Source organism: Anopheles funestus, chromosome 3RL (genome assembly GCF_943734845.2).
Source record: "Anopheles funestus chromosome 3RL, idAnoFuneDA-416_04, whole genome shotgun sequence".
In the NCBI taxonomy this organism is placed as follows: domain Eukaryota; kingdom Metazoa; phylum Arthropoda; class Insecta; order Diptera; family Culicidae; genus Anopheles; species Anopheles funestus.
This window is the reverse complement of record NC_064599.1, coordinates 60,281,909-60,296,892: the sequence shown is the minus strand read 5'-3', so window position 1 is coordinate 60,296,892 and position 14,984 is coordinate 60,281,909. Positions and strand designations below refer to the sequence as shown.

Genomic DNA, 14,984 nt, shown 5'->3' with positions numbered 1-14,984 from the left:
AGTTGGAAAGCAAGGGAGCGGTTCGGTCGTTAAAAATTACCATACCGATGGTAAACCGCAATGCTCATTGCCGTGTCTACCATGCGATCTCGTATGCATTACGACCGACGATCACTGTCGTTACTCCACCGAAAACGTCGATCGATTGTTTGTGTTATGCGCAACACAACTGATTGTTTCCGTTTTTTTTATTCCTTCTGCCTCACACACATCTCAATTTTGCGTTGCCGTGCGTGTGGTTTTGTTTTTCAAAACGGTTTAGTTTTGTGTTGTCCATTAGGAACACGTTGTCATCTTCACCTTCACAACGGGTAGCACAACATTCTTAACTGTTTGTTGAAGACAACATTTGCATGACCCATGTTGTGTGTGTTCGGCATTCCGTTTGTTTACTGTTTATTTTGGCTACCGGCCAAGTACACATCGTGCCGTACTGTCTGGTGCGCCACATGGCGGTAAACATGGCTAGATCCGTGATTTACCGTTGTAGGAATGTTGACTTGTTTCAGAATTTTTGCCATTCTTTCCGCCATTTGATGTTGAGGTAAAAATCTTTCGAGATTTCGTTTGAAACTTTTAGACAAATAAATCACAAAAATATTTCTTTTAAAAAATCCTGAAAATATATCAGAATTCCAATAAAATCTGAACTACATTCAGCTGAGCTGCCTGTTTATTCATGCTACAAGCTACTTTCATCTTCTACCGGGACTGTGGGTTTTGTTTGTCCTAACTTTTAATACCATATCTCGAAGACAGTGTGAAACTTTTGCCCAACACAAATCTCCACCGCTGCAGGCTGCTGTCAAGATCCAGATTCAATAAATTTTGGGTGTTGATATGGTTCGGACATCGACGTGATGTGAACGCCCGCGGAGTCCCGGAGTATCAGTAAAAAAAAGGTGCTGTGCCCTATAAGTTGACGGACGTTGACATACACCCCAAGTGGAACCCAAACCCTCCGAAAAAAACCTATTCCCCAAGGTTCAGGTTCCACTCGTCGGCAATAACATTAATAAGATTGATTGCATCGCAATTAATGGCCGGGCAGGTCTTTTGGGAAGGCGCGCTGTAATCATTATCTGCGTACCAAGTGAAACTGGAGGCGAAAGTAAAATACTTGGTAAAGACACATCGTGTCTTAGCGGATGGGCAATAGCCCATTGCACTGCCGTGTGGTGCTCCGCGCAGGGTACGAAGATTGGTGGAAGATTGTGTGCAAAAATTTGCACAAAATTTGTGACCTCCAGTAATAAAGGAGATCTGCAGCGTCCAACTGAACAAGTAGGTCAAACGGTGGGTTATTGATCGTTGTCAACCCCTGTGGCTGTTATTACTGCTTCTTTCTTGTCTTTCGCTGCTATGTCCGACATTCGACAGCGCGACTGATCGAATTTCGCAACATCGAACAGGCTCAAAAGGTGCTTGTGTGTGGTCGAGTTTGCGAAAATGATAACCAGCGAGTAAGGAAATTGTGGAATTGAGCGTTTCCTTTCGGTGATCAGACGGGTTTTCGCTAAGTAAAAATATTACACTGCAAGAAGGAGCCTTCTGACAAAAGAAAAAAAAGGATGATGCAAGCTAACGAACAGCACGCATCGTTCAACTATCGTTGCTGATGTATCTTCAACAACCGTAGTTCATTCGAAATTCGATTTGCGTAATTCTTCAGTCCAGCTAGCGATACCAACGGCAGTGTGCACGCACGATGATTAGTGGCGACATCGCGATCAATCAGAAAGATCTTACTATTGCCCGGTGGAGTGTTGAAGTTAGCCGCGGGAAAAGTAGCCTATGGCATCACCTATCGTCCGAAGGTGCTGTGTGATTGCTATTTCTGACGCGACCCTCACGGCGCGCAGGAATACAATCGAGCGTGTTCCACTCTCCTGATACATATTCATGAGATGATGCTCTGCGGTGAGTTACGGCAGTCTTCGATCTGTGATACCTTCACGGTCCGTGAGGTTTTTGGGTGTCTGGAGAAGCACGTGAGTTTGTTGATGTTTTGCATTTGATTAACCTCCGGTTTGTCATCCACGCGACTTTAACACCGCACTCTCAGTGTGGGGTACGCCCGTAAAGGAATATTGAGCTTTGGAGCGTCACAGTTTCCAGTGCCACGATCATCATACCGAATGGTGACGGATATGGGTGAATTATTCCAATTTCTCAGCATGATGATGGGACTTGATCGCAGGACCGCCTGTTGAGAATTAGCCGGACATGTTAACCCTTCAAGAAGTAGTACTGAAAAGGATGATACGAAGAGCAACAAAACTAAGATCTTCTTTTCCGACCTAAAAATAGTTTCCTTGAAGGTGAGATGGTTGCGTATTTCTGAGTTTCGATTTTAGCATTCCTTTTTTAAGCCGATTAAATCCATGTCCTAGTAAGATTAAGGTGAGCTTAATCCTAAATAAAGGCCTTTGTCGCTATTTCTAACAAGTTTTCTTGATACTTTGCTGGTACAGTGGAGTGTCTTTCCTGGGCAAGAAATCAACAGTGATCCTGCTCCATACACACAGCACAACTCGTTTCAAACGATCGGTGTTGAATTGAAGGTGTTTCTTGATTTGTTGGTTTTGATAAACGATTCGAGCCTCCGGCAATCCTTACGATCATCATCACAATCAGGTTTTTTTACGCAGTGCCACCGTAAGTTCGGTCTTGGCTTTGCGGTTCTTCTTCGTGCCGAAGGGATGGCGAGAAAGATATGGTCATTAAATTTTGACAGAAATTTGAGTTCCAACATTCGAAATGCACTCGTTTCTTGGGTAGCCGTTGGGTAGCAAAATGCCAAGGTCAGTGTGTCGTGCAAAGTGTTACAATGTTTGTTGATTAAGCTTGTTTTTTTGTGTGTGGAATGTTTGAGTTCAACGTTTCATTGCGGTAAGATTTTGTTTGTCTTTTACAAACACTTTTACGTAAAACATTAAACCTAAGCGCAACAAACCTGTTTGTGTTTTTTTTCAAGTAACTTCTGAAAATATTTGATTTAAAACTACAGCTCAGAGTCATCAGACATTTTGATATACTATTTGTTTTTTACTGTGTTTGTCTGTATTTCTGCTTTCGTTGACATAATGATATTTGATACATACATTTATCTTTTTTTTATAACTATGAAATAGTCTTTGAAAATGTAAAACTTTACGGCTTTCTCTTTAAGTGGACATCGATTTAATGTACCGTATAGCCATATGTTTTATTGCCCAATTGCAAATTCCCACCTCGTTGTTGCTGCCCACACAAACCGCAACAATTTCGTTACTCACAATAAAATTGAATCTATCACCCTTGCTTGCGTTTTCCGTCCCACGAAGGTTCGTCACTTAAAACGATTGCTCCAGCCCTATTCCTTAGGCCCATATCAATAAAATGACCCTTCGCACGCTGTCGCTCTCGCCCTCTTTATTTTTGCAATTACAATTTCCGCACCAAACTGCACTTCAAAAATTAACGGATCCGAACGATCAACAACGGGAATTGCTTTAATGTCACCTTACTGCAATCGATACTACAACGGTTGGGAAAACTTCCAAAAAATATAAACATTAGGGGAGAGGAAATCGTAAATGCAACAAACAACTGCAATCGTGCTGTGATGTGAAATCAAAATTTAATTGCAAACCATCCATTCCCCTTACCGTTTTGGCCCGGGGGTAATGCTCTCCCAACATGTCCATAACTTGTAATTCCATGTGCATTATGTTTTACGAAAAAATATTCATTCGCGACTTGAATTCTTCGAGCGAGGGCACAAACGTTACGCTTTGGAACATAAAAACTTTACGTTTCTGGTGTCCGATTCCGGTTTTTGGACAGCTGCAGCTCGGCACACCGTTAGACGTCCGTGTATTATCCGGGAAGATGGTCGCGTTAGGCGTGCTCTCCCTATTTCCGTAAGCCAAACGCCACAATTGAAGGTCACGGACAGGGACAACCTAAATACATACACACAGGGGGACAAAAAAGTGTGTTACACACAGCACCCCATTAGCGGAGGGTCCTATCGGAAAGGGCTCTCATCCGCAAGGGAGATGCATTAAGGATGACTGCGGCACTACTCCGCGTTCGATGCGCATCGCACGCTTAATTGCACTTCTCACCCGACAAATGGAACTGATCGACTGCCGCATCCTGTGCCGATCCTTGCCAGCTGTTTTGTTTCATCAGCGTTCGGCTAGCGACTCGTGAAGCGTTACACGTTTGTTTTGTTTATTAAAAGCAGGGGAAGGCTTTGAAAGAGTCGATCAAAATAAACCTCATTTTTTGACGTGTACTTCCGGGACGATCCCAGCACAGTACGGAACTTCAAACCTCGAGTCCGCTATGATCACTTAGACATCTCGCCCTGCAGGGAAGGAACAAGCAAGAAGAGCTTGTATTCAGGTTAATAAGATGCTACCAGAATTTAGCATCCCTCGGGAATAATTGCAACTTAACGCTTAATTGTGACCACCTTAAAAGATCTTCCCGGTTTGTGTCATCGCTTTTATTACACTCTTAGCGTGGTTTTTGCAAATTAAAATAAAACCAAACAAGAAGCAGATAGAGAAAGGTGTGTTAAAACCAAGCGTGCAAAATTTGGGTCGCGATTCCTGGGAAACAGAAATGAAACGGTTGCATTATTATCTTAATGTGTTGCTTCTGTGAAACTTCTTCTTGTCGACACCCAGAACAACTGTCACCGATTTTGTCAGCACCGGCGTCCAGTTCGTTGTCCATAAACGGCTGGTCGCAGTTTCATTTTTGGTATCGGCTGATAAGCCTGTAACAGCTGCCGGTAGAGTTAGCATGAGTCAGACCAACACATTTTAAACAGCAGAAAAAATAGCTCCCAAACCGTTGCCGACTTTGGGTCCTCTTTAGTAGCGTTAACTCGTAACAAGATCTAGCCAGTTTCCGGGACACCTCTCTCGATTGTATTTAACTCATGAAGAAGAAAAAAATCGCGTATTGTTTCGCATCTTTTTATTTCGGGCTGCTGTGGGTTTCAAAAACAATCGTATCAAAAGGTGCCGGAACAGCACTCAGCGGTAGATGCTTATCGAGTTTGATGAGAACCAGGGTGACGGACGTGCGGTATTAAACTACATCCAGCGGTGGTGTCAAAAACACCAAAGAGTTACTGTTTTTGTTTTAAATTTTCAAGTTCAATGTGACTTTGTTTCGTAACAGTGTAACCCACCCCATGTGTTCCAATGAAGTTTACGAGTTCCTGGTTGTGTTGTCTAGATTAAGCTATTTAACGGGATTGTGTGGTGTGAGCTTTTGGGGCTGACTTTAGAATGTTATTTCTGAGAGCATTTGTAAAGCCACTCCACAAGAAACCTGCGCTAACCTTCCGCTCTGTTAGAAGTATGTCCTCAAAATGTCTGGCTGCAAGTTGCGTAAGAAAATCCACACACTATTATCCACTTAAGTCAATCGTGTGCGCAAGACACGATACTCGGTACTCAATTCCACCGATGATGATGGTGATCATCATCATGATCGGCACTGCACTCGCATATTATTGCATTTGTTAAAGGCAACGTAGCAAAACTAAACGTCACGTCCTTCGTCCACAAGAACCAACAAGTGTCTGACTGGATGCTTTTATCAAAAAAGTAGCTTCGTGTCTCACATCGGAACGATCGTTCGGTATCAGTTGGTGTGAATATTCAACAGCTCCAGTTGAATCTGCTGTTCATCTTCAGAAGAGCTCTCGACGGCACTATTAACCTCGAACGTCCCGAGCGCCAATCGGTGGGTAATTTATGCAAATTGCGTGGTCCGTTGTGGTTTGCCGGGAAAGTAACGAAAAAATCGCAAACTCAATCTGCGTCGCCAATGCACACACTTGCAGACACGCTGATTGATTTGTGGATCGGCCCAGAGAGTGTACGTATCTGAATGTGTATTTGCTTATTTATTTGTCCATTGTTGCCCATCGTGCGCATTCGCAAAAGTGCATTCTTTCTCGTACCGACTGCGATTGTGGTGCAAAGTGGATTTTCTCGGTGGTTGATTTAGAGTGCTAGTCGTGTGGTTCGCTTTCCCAAAAGCCATTTGAATACAGGCTGAAACGATGGTAGACAACGCGTCTACGCAGGATTGGCGAGGTCATTCTCAGATGGAGGTAATGGAGACACCGTTGTGTCTCTCTTGCTCCAGAGTCGTGCCGATGTGTTGTACTGATGCTTTGTGATGGTAATTAATGTGACTAATCGTCGACCGCCACCTTCACGACTATTCGCGTTGGCGTGAAGGTGGATAGATTTGAACGATGTAGGGCTTGTTCTGGTTTCCTGTTCGCGTATGTGTGAGTGCGACGAAGTTGGAATTTGAAGTGACCACCAGATTGTTGAAAGATATCCAATAGCTGAAGAAGACTGTGTTGGATTTACAGATTGACACATTTCTTTTGCGAGAGAAAAAATATTCAGAACATGACCTTAAAACATAGAATTTTTAAATTACTATAATAAAGTTAGACGAACAGTTAATGCATATCCAAAAGCCTTGCATCTGCACGCTTCTCCACCTGCGTGGCTGCTAGTGCGTAGGATTACTATTGAGGCACCTGCTGGAGATCGTACGTATTTTCCTGTCATTTGACCCTCACAACAACCACCAATTAAAAGCACCCTACCATCTGCAGCCTACGGACGTCTCAGCTTGCGGTAGCCTGCGTGTTAGAATTAAATGTAATTATGACTAGCATACTCCACCAAGGCTTACAGCGAGAGTTTCACTGGAACGCCTTAACCACTCAATGCGAACGAACCATTTTTGGATACGTTTGTAATAAGTCCACCGACGCAATGATTCGGAGTTGGCATTTGCCGTACCAAAGCCCAACCCTTTGATCGGTAGAGCCCTTTCTGCGGCACTTCTCCAACCTCCCCGGTAGCATCAACGATCATGCGAGTCAAACAGTTCATTTATTCATCTTATTTGCTTAATGAAGTGAATCTAATTAAATACATAGCTCACTCGCTCATCGGTGATCGGATGATGGGTGTAGCATCCAGAGAAGCCCTCCCGCGAGTCATCAGCTAATAAAGCAACAAATCATTTATCGTGCCATCAGCCTTTGATACAGCCGTCTCAACCTCGGCACTTTGCACAACCACAAAAGCATTGCCCTTCGGTGATGTCGGGTACGATCGATGCACATGCACGGAGAAGCATACTAATAGTGTCGAATGCATATTCCCCGGGAAGCTGGATGATTGTGTGGGTTCGGTTTCGGCGATGGCAAAGGTTCTGTTGAACCTGAGACAAATAAAGTCAGTCATATTCTCAACTCCGAAGGGCTAGGGTGCGCATGAATCCATATCTTTGTGCGTTAGGAAGACCGATCTTCTCGTAAACAGTGTGGAATGCAATCGTAACAGAGAACTCCTTCGACGGTGTATGTGTGTGTTTGGGGAGAGACCAGCGGTCGTCAATTAATTTCAATAATAACTCTCTTGTTTTAATCATCGTCACCGACGTTCATCGTTCACAGATTCCGCGGGCATCTTGCAGAAGTGGAGCAAGCTACGACGGCGCTGTGCATCGTTCAAATCAGTCTCCGGTCCGGCATCACTCGATTCGGACACCAACTTCATCTTGGCCGAGCATCCAGGTCACTATCAGATCATCAGTACGGCGACTGGCTCACCGGTTCCGCCCCGTGCCGCTCTCGTACCGAGCCATAACCTCGCCAGTCAGTCGAAGCTCCAGTCATCGGCCCAGCCGCATCATCACCATCATCCGCTGTATCACGGGCACCATCATCACCACGCCCACCATCCGCACCATCTGTCACACCGGAGCCATCCTCACCAGCATCATCATCACCATCATCATCACCATCATCAGCAGCATCCGAGCCATCTGCATCATCAGCAGCACCAGCTCCATCATCATCCACTGGTAGACTACCCACTACCCGGCAGTCACCTACTGGATGCGCCACCGCTCGTGCCCGGATACGATCCAAAAAACTGGGAGCTACGCCACTCGAGCTCTTCCTCCACGTCCGCATCGTCTTCCTCTACCATCGGTGCACCGCCAGCCATACCGGCGGCAGCAGCGGGCCTTGGTCCATTTCCCGGTGACGAGTACTGGCAGCACTTTTCTCACGAACCGAGCGATGTCAAGCTGTGGCGTCTAGGTGCGCATCAGACGTACGCTCATCGAATACACGTGAATCCGCCCCAGCGGCGTAGTGCGCACAGCATCGACTGGGAGTACAACGTGCAGCGTTACGAGAACATGTGCGACAATATGGCACCACCGCAGCGGATCTTCCGTACCGAGAAGCTCCAATACTACGACGAACTGTCAGATGTTAAGCGAACATCCGCACCAGATCCCGGACTTAGCGGAGGTGTTGAGAGCAACGGTGGCATTAAAGTGGCCAAGGAAATAAAGCTGCCTAGTCTGAAGACGTTCAAATCGGCGTCGATGCGTCTGCCGGGGCAGAAATCATCCATACACGAGGTGCAGCAGCTATTGCGCAGTAAGTTTAACCGAATACATGCAGGATTGCGCAAAAGAAGAGCATTGTCCGTGCAGGAGGTGTTCCAAGTTCCAGGCTCTACACCCGCTCCCGGGGTTCAAGCAACACCGACGAAACCCACATTCTATGTGCCTTCGCCGCTGGTTAGTGAACGAACTCCACATCGAGGTGTAACTCCACGCTACAATGAAGAGGATGAAGGTGATGGAACCCGAACTCCATTCCTAGACGAAGAAGATGGTGCTGATCGTCAGGATCACGTATCCACCGGACGGCAGGATGAGGATGAAGGGCCAGTCAGTTTACCGTACATCAGCGAAACGATGTTGGCCGAAGCTGCTGCAGTGAAAAAGGTTACCCTAAGAGGGACAGATCACAGTCCCAGCCCGCGCAAAGAACGCACCAAAACCTGGTACCGGAGTATAGACTTCAATGCAGCGCTACAGAAACTTGACGCTCAGCGACACTCGCTCGACACATCCACCAAATGTACACCAAAGAAACAATCCGAACCCGAACCGGCAGATAAAGAGCGCGCAAAGCAGGATAGCAATCGGACCACCGTCGAAGAATCCGCTCCCAAACCGAACTTTTCCATCGGAGGGCGTGTAAGTTTGCGGGAACGGGTGGAAAACATGAATCTGAGCCGTTTGCGACCCTCCAAGATGTCTTCTGCTAGTGGCAACGGTAGTCCCGTACCACCGGTGGCTGTCGTGAAGAAGATTTCCGACGCACGCAAGATACGGCCCCGTAGCCACTCGCCGTTGAAAAACATCAAGATAAACTTGTCACCGGTAAAGAAAGTGACCCCAGCCGGTACACCATCACTCGGCGGTGACAAATCCTCCAAGCGAGAATCAATCGGTCTGTTCGGGCGGTTAAACCGGATGATGCATCAGCACGGTCTCGGTGGGCTTTCGTCGAGCGATAAACCAGCGGACACAGGCGTTCGCAAACAGAACGGTAAAGCGGGATCGCTGGCAGTAACTGGCAGTGCATCCAAAAATGGAACCGAGGACGGGTCGGTGACTTCCGCGATCGGTACACCGACCGTGACACGCACCGGAACCGATAAGGCAATCGTTAGCGGTGGCAATCTTGGCGTCAGTTTCGGTGGGAATGTTAGTAAACAGTCGACGATACAGAAGCTGACGCAGCTCAGCAGTTGCAGTCGACGGGAACAGCAGCAAGTGCAACAGCCGAAGACGGAAACCGCACAAGAACGTGACCGGAAATCCAAACAGGTGAGTAAAAGGGTCTTTGTACGATCTTTACCCTTTTGTGGTGGGAAACGATGAGGTTCTTTATTTTGTGTGCTTCGTGTGTTGAAAGTATTAGTAATCAACGTGATGCACTGCATGCTTTTCAACGGTGAATTATTGTTCTTTTCAAATCTGGAAAATAATGTTTAAACTTACCTGTATGGTTAGAAATATTGGAAACTCTGAAAAATAGAAAAGGAGAACGATATGATTCAAAAACTGGAGGCGAACGACGCAGCTACGACCTGATCAAGACTATCTTAATGAAGGGTTGTCACTATTCCTCTCGAGAACAGTTGCCATTCCATCAAGAGTTTGATGGACTTGTACATAGCGGGAACAGTTACTAGTTCCGCATGTGTACTTCATTTCTACAGCGGACAGGGTCAGATCAGCTGATTGTGTTGTAAGTGAGTGTTGATGTAACACAAACGATGAAGCACTTTTAATTGGGCTTCACTATCTGCCGGTAACAACGCCGTTACGCTGCTTTTCCCACCATTTGTTCAGAATATCGAAGAACTTCCTCAGGTTCTTCCCCAGGGTTTCATCAGTTCCTCAAAGAAACACTTCGTTGATTGTATTATATGATTGTAAACATTATTATGCTAATCATGTACGTGTAATAGCGGATGAACCTTATCCAGCTAGAACAATAATCACTAAATGCGGGGAAAGCCTTCGTGAACCGCACGAACAATCGCTGCCGGACACAGGAAAGTGATCAGTTTCACACCTACACACCCTGGCACACGCGGGGTGGTGAAAACTATGGCGGATGGTTAAGTCTCGTATCGAATCAACGCCCGTTAGTCCGGCCGATGATGATGCGCGAGAAACTCGAAGCCTTGTTGTCAGCTTGTTCTTTCTCGTTGCATGCCGCCACGATGTGCAAACGCCCGGAAAAGTCGGAACTGATCAAAGCCAAACCAAGTTGGCCTGTAGCGAATGACTCCTACACGTGACCCGAGTAATTATTAGAAGGTGAGACCAAAAGACAAGCAACATCGTTCGGAACCGTACAGGTCGCGCACGAACCAGACTGGGAATGGGGTCTTCTTGCTATATTTTTTTGGAGGAAAAATTTAAAATGTTAATACAACTTTCGGTTCTCCAAGTTCCAAGTTTTGTTGTTGTTGCTTTGTTTCTTCACTCGAAGCATAGTTTCTTTGGGGGCATCTGCGTGACCTGTCGTAGTGTTTTTTTTCCATAATTTTAAAGGTAAAGCTTTTTTGTTTCTCCCGACGACAAGTCTGGGGGTTTGAATTTATTGCTCTGGTATGTTTTAGTGTGGGGTTTTTAAGTTCGCCAGAGAACCGACACTTCAAAGCTGCGCCTGTCGTAGTGGATCTGAACGATAAGTTTAACACGATGACCAATTTGTAACCATAAGCGGTTACATGTCCGTATGCGATGCAACCTTCCGTAAGGTTGAGTTCCTCCGTGCTGGAGCACCTGTAGTTCAACAAGTTCTCGGAGCACACGTTGGTATTGCTCAATACGTTCCAACCTCAGCATTGCTGCTCCGATTCCTCCGGAAGGTCCAATTAATCATCATAGGCTCTGTATGCCGTGAATACCGATGTCACATACCGCAGCTAATGCCGGCCAAATGCCGGCACTTTTTTGTTTCGCCTCCACTCCGTTTGGCTGGGGCCTAGGGAACGGCTCACAATCAGACATCTGATCGAATGGTCGCGAGCGGCAGAAACTGGAACCGAGTGTGCTGATTGTCGAAGGCCATCGTAGCCACACGTAGCCTCCCATTCTTTCTCGGGAATGTTTTTTTTCTTCCTTTCCTCCAACAAACGGAACACGCAATCAGATCCAAACTGGAACTGAAATCTAGTCAGCGAGGTCTTGGGTTGAGTACCGGTGATCACATCAGCAAAAAATGTGACCGAAGACAATGTCCAGATTTTGTGTGAATTAGTGCATCAAAGCTTGATCATGATTAATAACTCCTCATCCACGGCCGGCTGGTGGTTCATTGTCGGCCGATAAGCGTGTCGTACGCGTCGGTTTAATTCGTTTTATGCATCCAGTACGTGTGTGTGTTTGTGTTTTTGAGATGCGAAAGACAGAAGACATCTTGTTAACCATCATCACCAAGCCGCCGTTGGAATGTTGGAATGGTCGCACTAATTCCAGTAGGAATTGGACACTTCCGCTCTTGCAGAACCACGCGTTTGCGCGCTGTTCGAACATGCTAAGTCATTCGGAAGTGCCTAGAAAGAAAGGAAGTCATCTTGAGAGATAATCCACTTACGTTGAGTCTACTGTACTGGACAAAAAAAGTAAACAGTTATGTTCCAATCACATTGAGTCAAACCACAACAACAGGTGTTCCGTCTATACACCTCGAATAGCTACTGGCATTCAAACAGAAGGCAAAACATTAGTCCCTTCTTGTGAGCTACAGCTTTTCATTAATGTGGTTTCAAACAACAAAAAAACTAACAAGCTATTTCCATAACTGGCAAAAGTTGACGGAACGGGTTGTTATATCTTTTTTTTTTTGTTTTGTTGGGCTAATTTTCGTTACCATTTAAACAGATGAACCCATTCCCATGCACGTTGGTGGTTTGTCATGGCGCCTAGTTTTATGTTTGTTGTCTTGTTTTCTTACCTTATGCCCTAATTTTGTTGGTGAGCAATGTGGTTTGGACGCTTCCAAAGGAATAAGTCTTTCCAGATGGAAAACTAAGGAAATGGAACTGGTAAATTTAAAATAGAAGAAGCATACCTAATTAGTTCTGCTGCGAAGAAGAAAACAAGTTTACAAAAGCGCAATATATGACAAACGATATCCACTACGAAACAAAGAACAATTGTGTCATCTTTATAAATATGAATCGTGCAGCAGTTTGCAACTTCCTTGTTTGTACCATCGTTTTTTACAGTGTTTGTATCCGTTTCCATCAACCCACGGGAACCCGACCCTTATCTTTATGGGCTTAACAGCACTCTTTGTAGCGATCCACTTGTCGCTATCCTACGACATCCATAAAGAACTAAAACTTCAAAACTATGGCAACGAACGGTATCGTAAAAACCAAATTTGTCAACTGCATCTGCCCGTTCGGTCCTGAATTTGTTCAGGAAGTTGGACAGCGAAAAGCGATCATAAAGTTGTTTATTTTATAAGTAGTTTGTGCGCTTCAGGCTTCACATACGTCGAGTGAAGTCACCCGGCGCCGGCTTGTGTTTTTCGGTTTTGGTTTTGCCATTTTATTAAGATCATAAAACCGATGGCTGATTAGATCATCGGTATCGGAAAACAAGCAAGAAGCTTGCCCGAAACTACATGATGATAGTTTGTGTCAAACAAAGCTTGATGCACAAAATCCATCCGATCGGTTCGTTTGCCTTACCGGAAGCTGACGACTTCACTTGTGATGAAGCGTGCCACGATCAGTTATCAGTCCCAACATGGCAAACCTACTCCAAAGGCTTCGCTAAACGTTTTGTTCCAACAAAAGGCATATCTTTTAATTGATATACATTTGGAGACCGATTTTCTCCTGTTTCGCATTCAAATTTATCCGTTTACAAAAAAACCGTTTGTCACCCAAAACCGTTTGTTGGAGAAAGAGCATTTGAAAGTGAGCTAGCTGCGAGGAAGGAAATCTAAACAAAACCTCTATGCAAAACCCTCACAGGACGTGATCGTTTAAAGCTTTTTTTTCTCGCGCTGGAATGCATAATTTTTCCCCGTGGTGATTTAATTGGATCCCGACCTCTTCGGCTGGTCGCCTTGGTACATGGTTAGGCTTTCAGCACCTTTTCATGGTGGGCTTCACGAAAAACTAAAACAAAAACAATGACCACCGATGATCGTCCGACGATAGTGTGTGATGGACCGGAACAACCAAACCCAACCGGGAGCGGAATTTCGATTCCGGTTAATTTGGATTCGATGCCTGGTGGCGGGTGTGTCACATACGGCGTGCACGCAGGTGGCTCGAACCGACCTAAACGCTTTTAATAAACAGGAATGTTCAAGCAATTCATTAACAATCCCGGATGTAGACGCCGTTGCATACAAGCGGGCACGGATCTAGCTCGTATAAGATCACAGAAGGAAAGGATCGACAGCTTCGGTGTGATCGTTTCGGTCGTCACTTTCTCATCAGATTGCTCTGTTGTGACTGGGAAAAATTCTGAGGGCACCAGTATTTACATGGTCCCGGTCTTCGCTCGTTACTCTGTTGGAGGTAAAAGTGTAGCGTTGTTAATAAAGATATATCTTGGTCGCAATATCCGTGCATCTTGTCGCATCCCAACTTGCCTCCATTATGAATATCCCAGAGTTTGGTTTCCGCGGGTGAAATTGATATTTCATGTTATTTTGGTAATAGACGATAAAATTTTAGTATTCACTTCTGTTCGCCTGATTGTCGTCTGTTATTTTGAGTAGAAATTTTCTCACTCAATTTCTCTTTGGGAGTTGGTAGACTTCATCCTGAAGAAACCTGGTGAAATAAATAGTTGAAAGCGTAAATCTTGTTCTGTAACCCAACAATGATGAAATTAGGCTGTAAAATTATCTTCATTATAAATTTTTGATATTTGAACAATTTCTTCTAGAGCAACGAATCAATTTAGACAGATTTTACACAAACGATTTCCTGACCATTGGAAACTAATTGATCTTTTGCTGCTGCTAAACTGTCCTAATTGGTAATCCACAGTACGATTGCCGGCAACAACATTATGCATGGTTTTTACACAAAAGTGCTCACAGTTGCTACTCAATCTTAAATCTTGATCGCATAAAGTTCATCTGTCCATCATCGCTTCAACTGGTGTTTCCAGGCTCGTTGTACGATCTTCCAACATAATGCTCCAGAGTTGAAGCACTGTCCAAAACGAAAGGAAGCATCGTTGGCACAATTAATCTACCGCACAAATCTCGCCGGCTCATGCTTATATGATCGGTTTCGGTTGATCCAGGAAGTAAAATGATCCTCATGCCAATTATTTCGACTGAAGCCCGTCTGCCCAACGAGAACGCAAACACATGGAATGGAAGACGTACATATTTCGTGCGTCCGTTTGTCGTACGATTCCCGCGACTTGGGTGGAATTGTTCCAGCATTTTGTTTTTTGTATACTTTGCAACCACCATGACGACCTTGAAAAGTCCACGCGGGCTGGTTTTCCGCCTGCTCAACAAGCGCGTACCATGTAATGAGCAAACGAGCCGAAATAGAGCCCCC

At 45.2% G+C, this 14,984-nt stretch overlaps 1 protein-coding gene across 4 annotated transcripts in view; it reads left to right on the top strand.

Moving 5' to 3' along the window:
• The window catches only part of LOC125768352 (uncharacterized), a 52,491-nt gene that overhangs the window by 28,094 nt on the left and 9,413 nt on the right, over positions 1 to 14,984 (top strand). For all 4 annotated transcript variants that reach the window (XM_049435872.1, XM_049435874.1, XM_049435873.1 and 1 more), the window contains one exon: positions 7,502 to 9,744. In XM_049435872.1, coding sequence (XP_049291829.1) covers positions 7,502 to 9,744 — 2,243 coding nt within the window. The remainder of the gene's footprint in view (positions 1 to 7,501; positions 9,745 to 14,984) is intronic.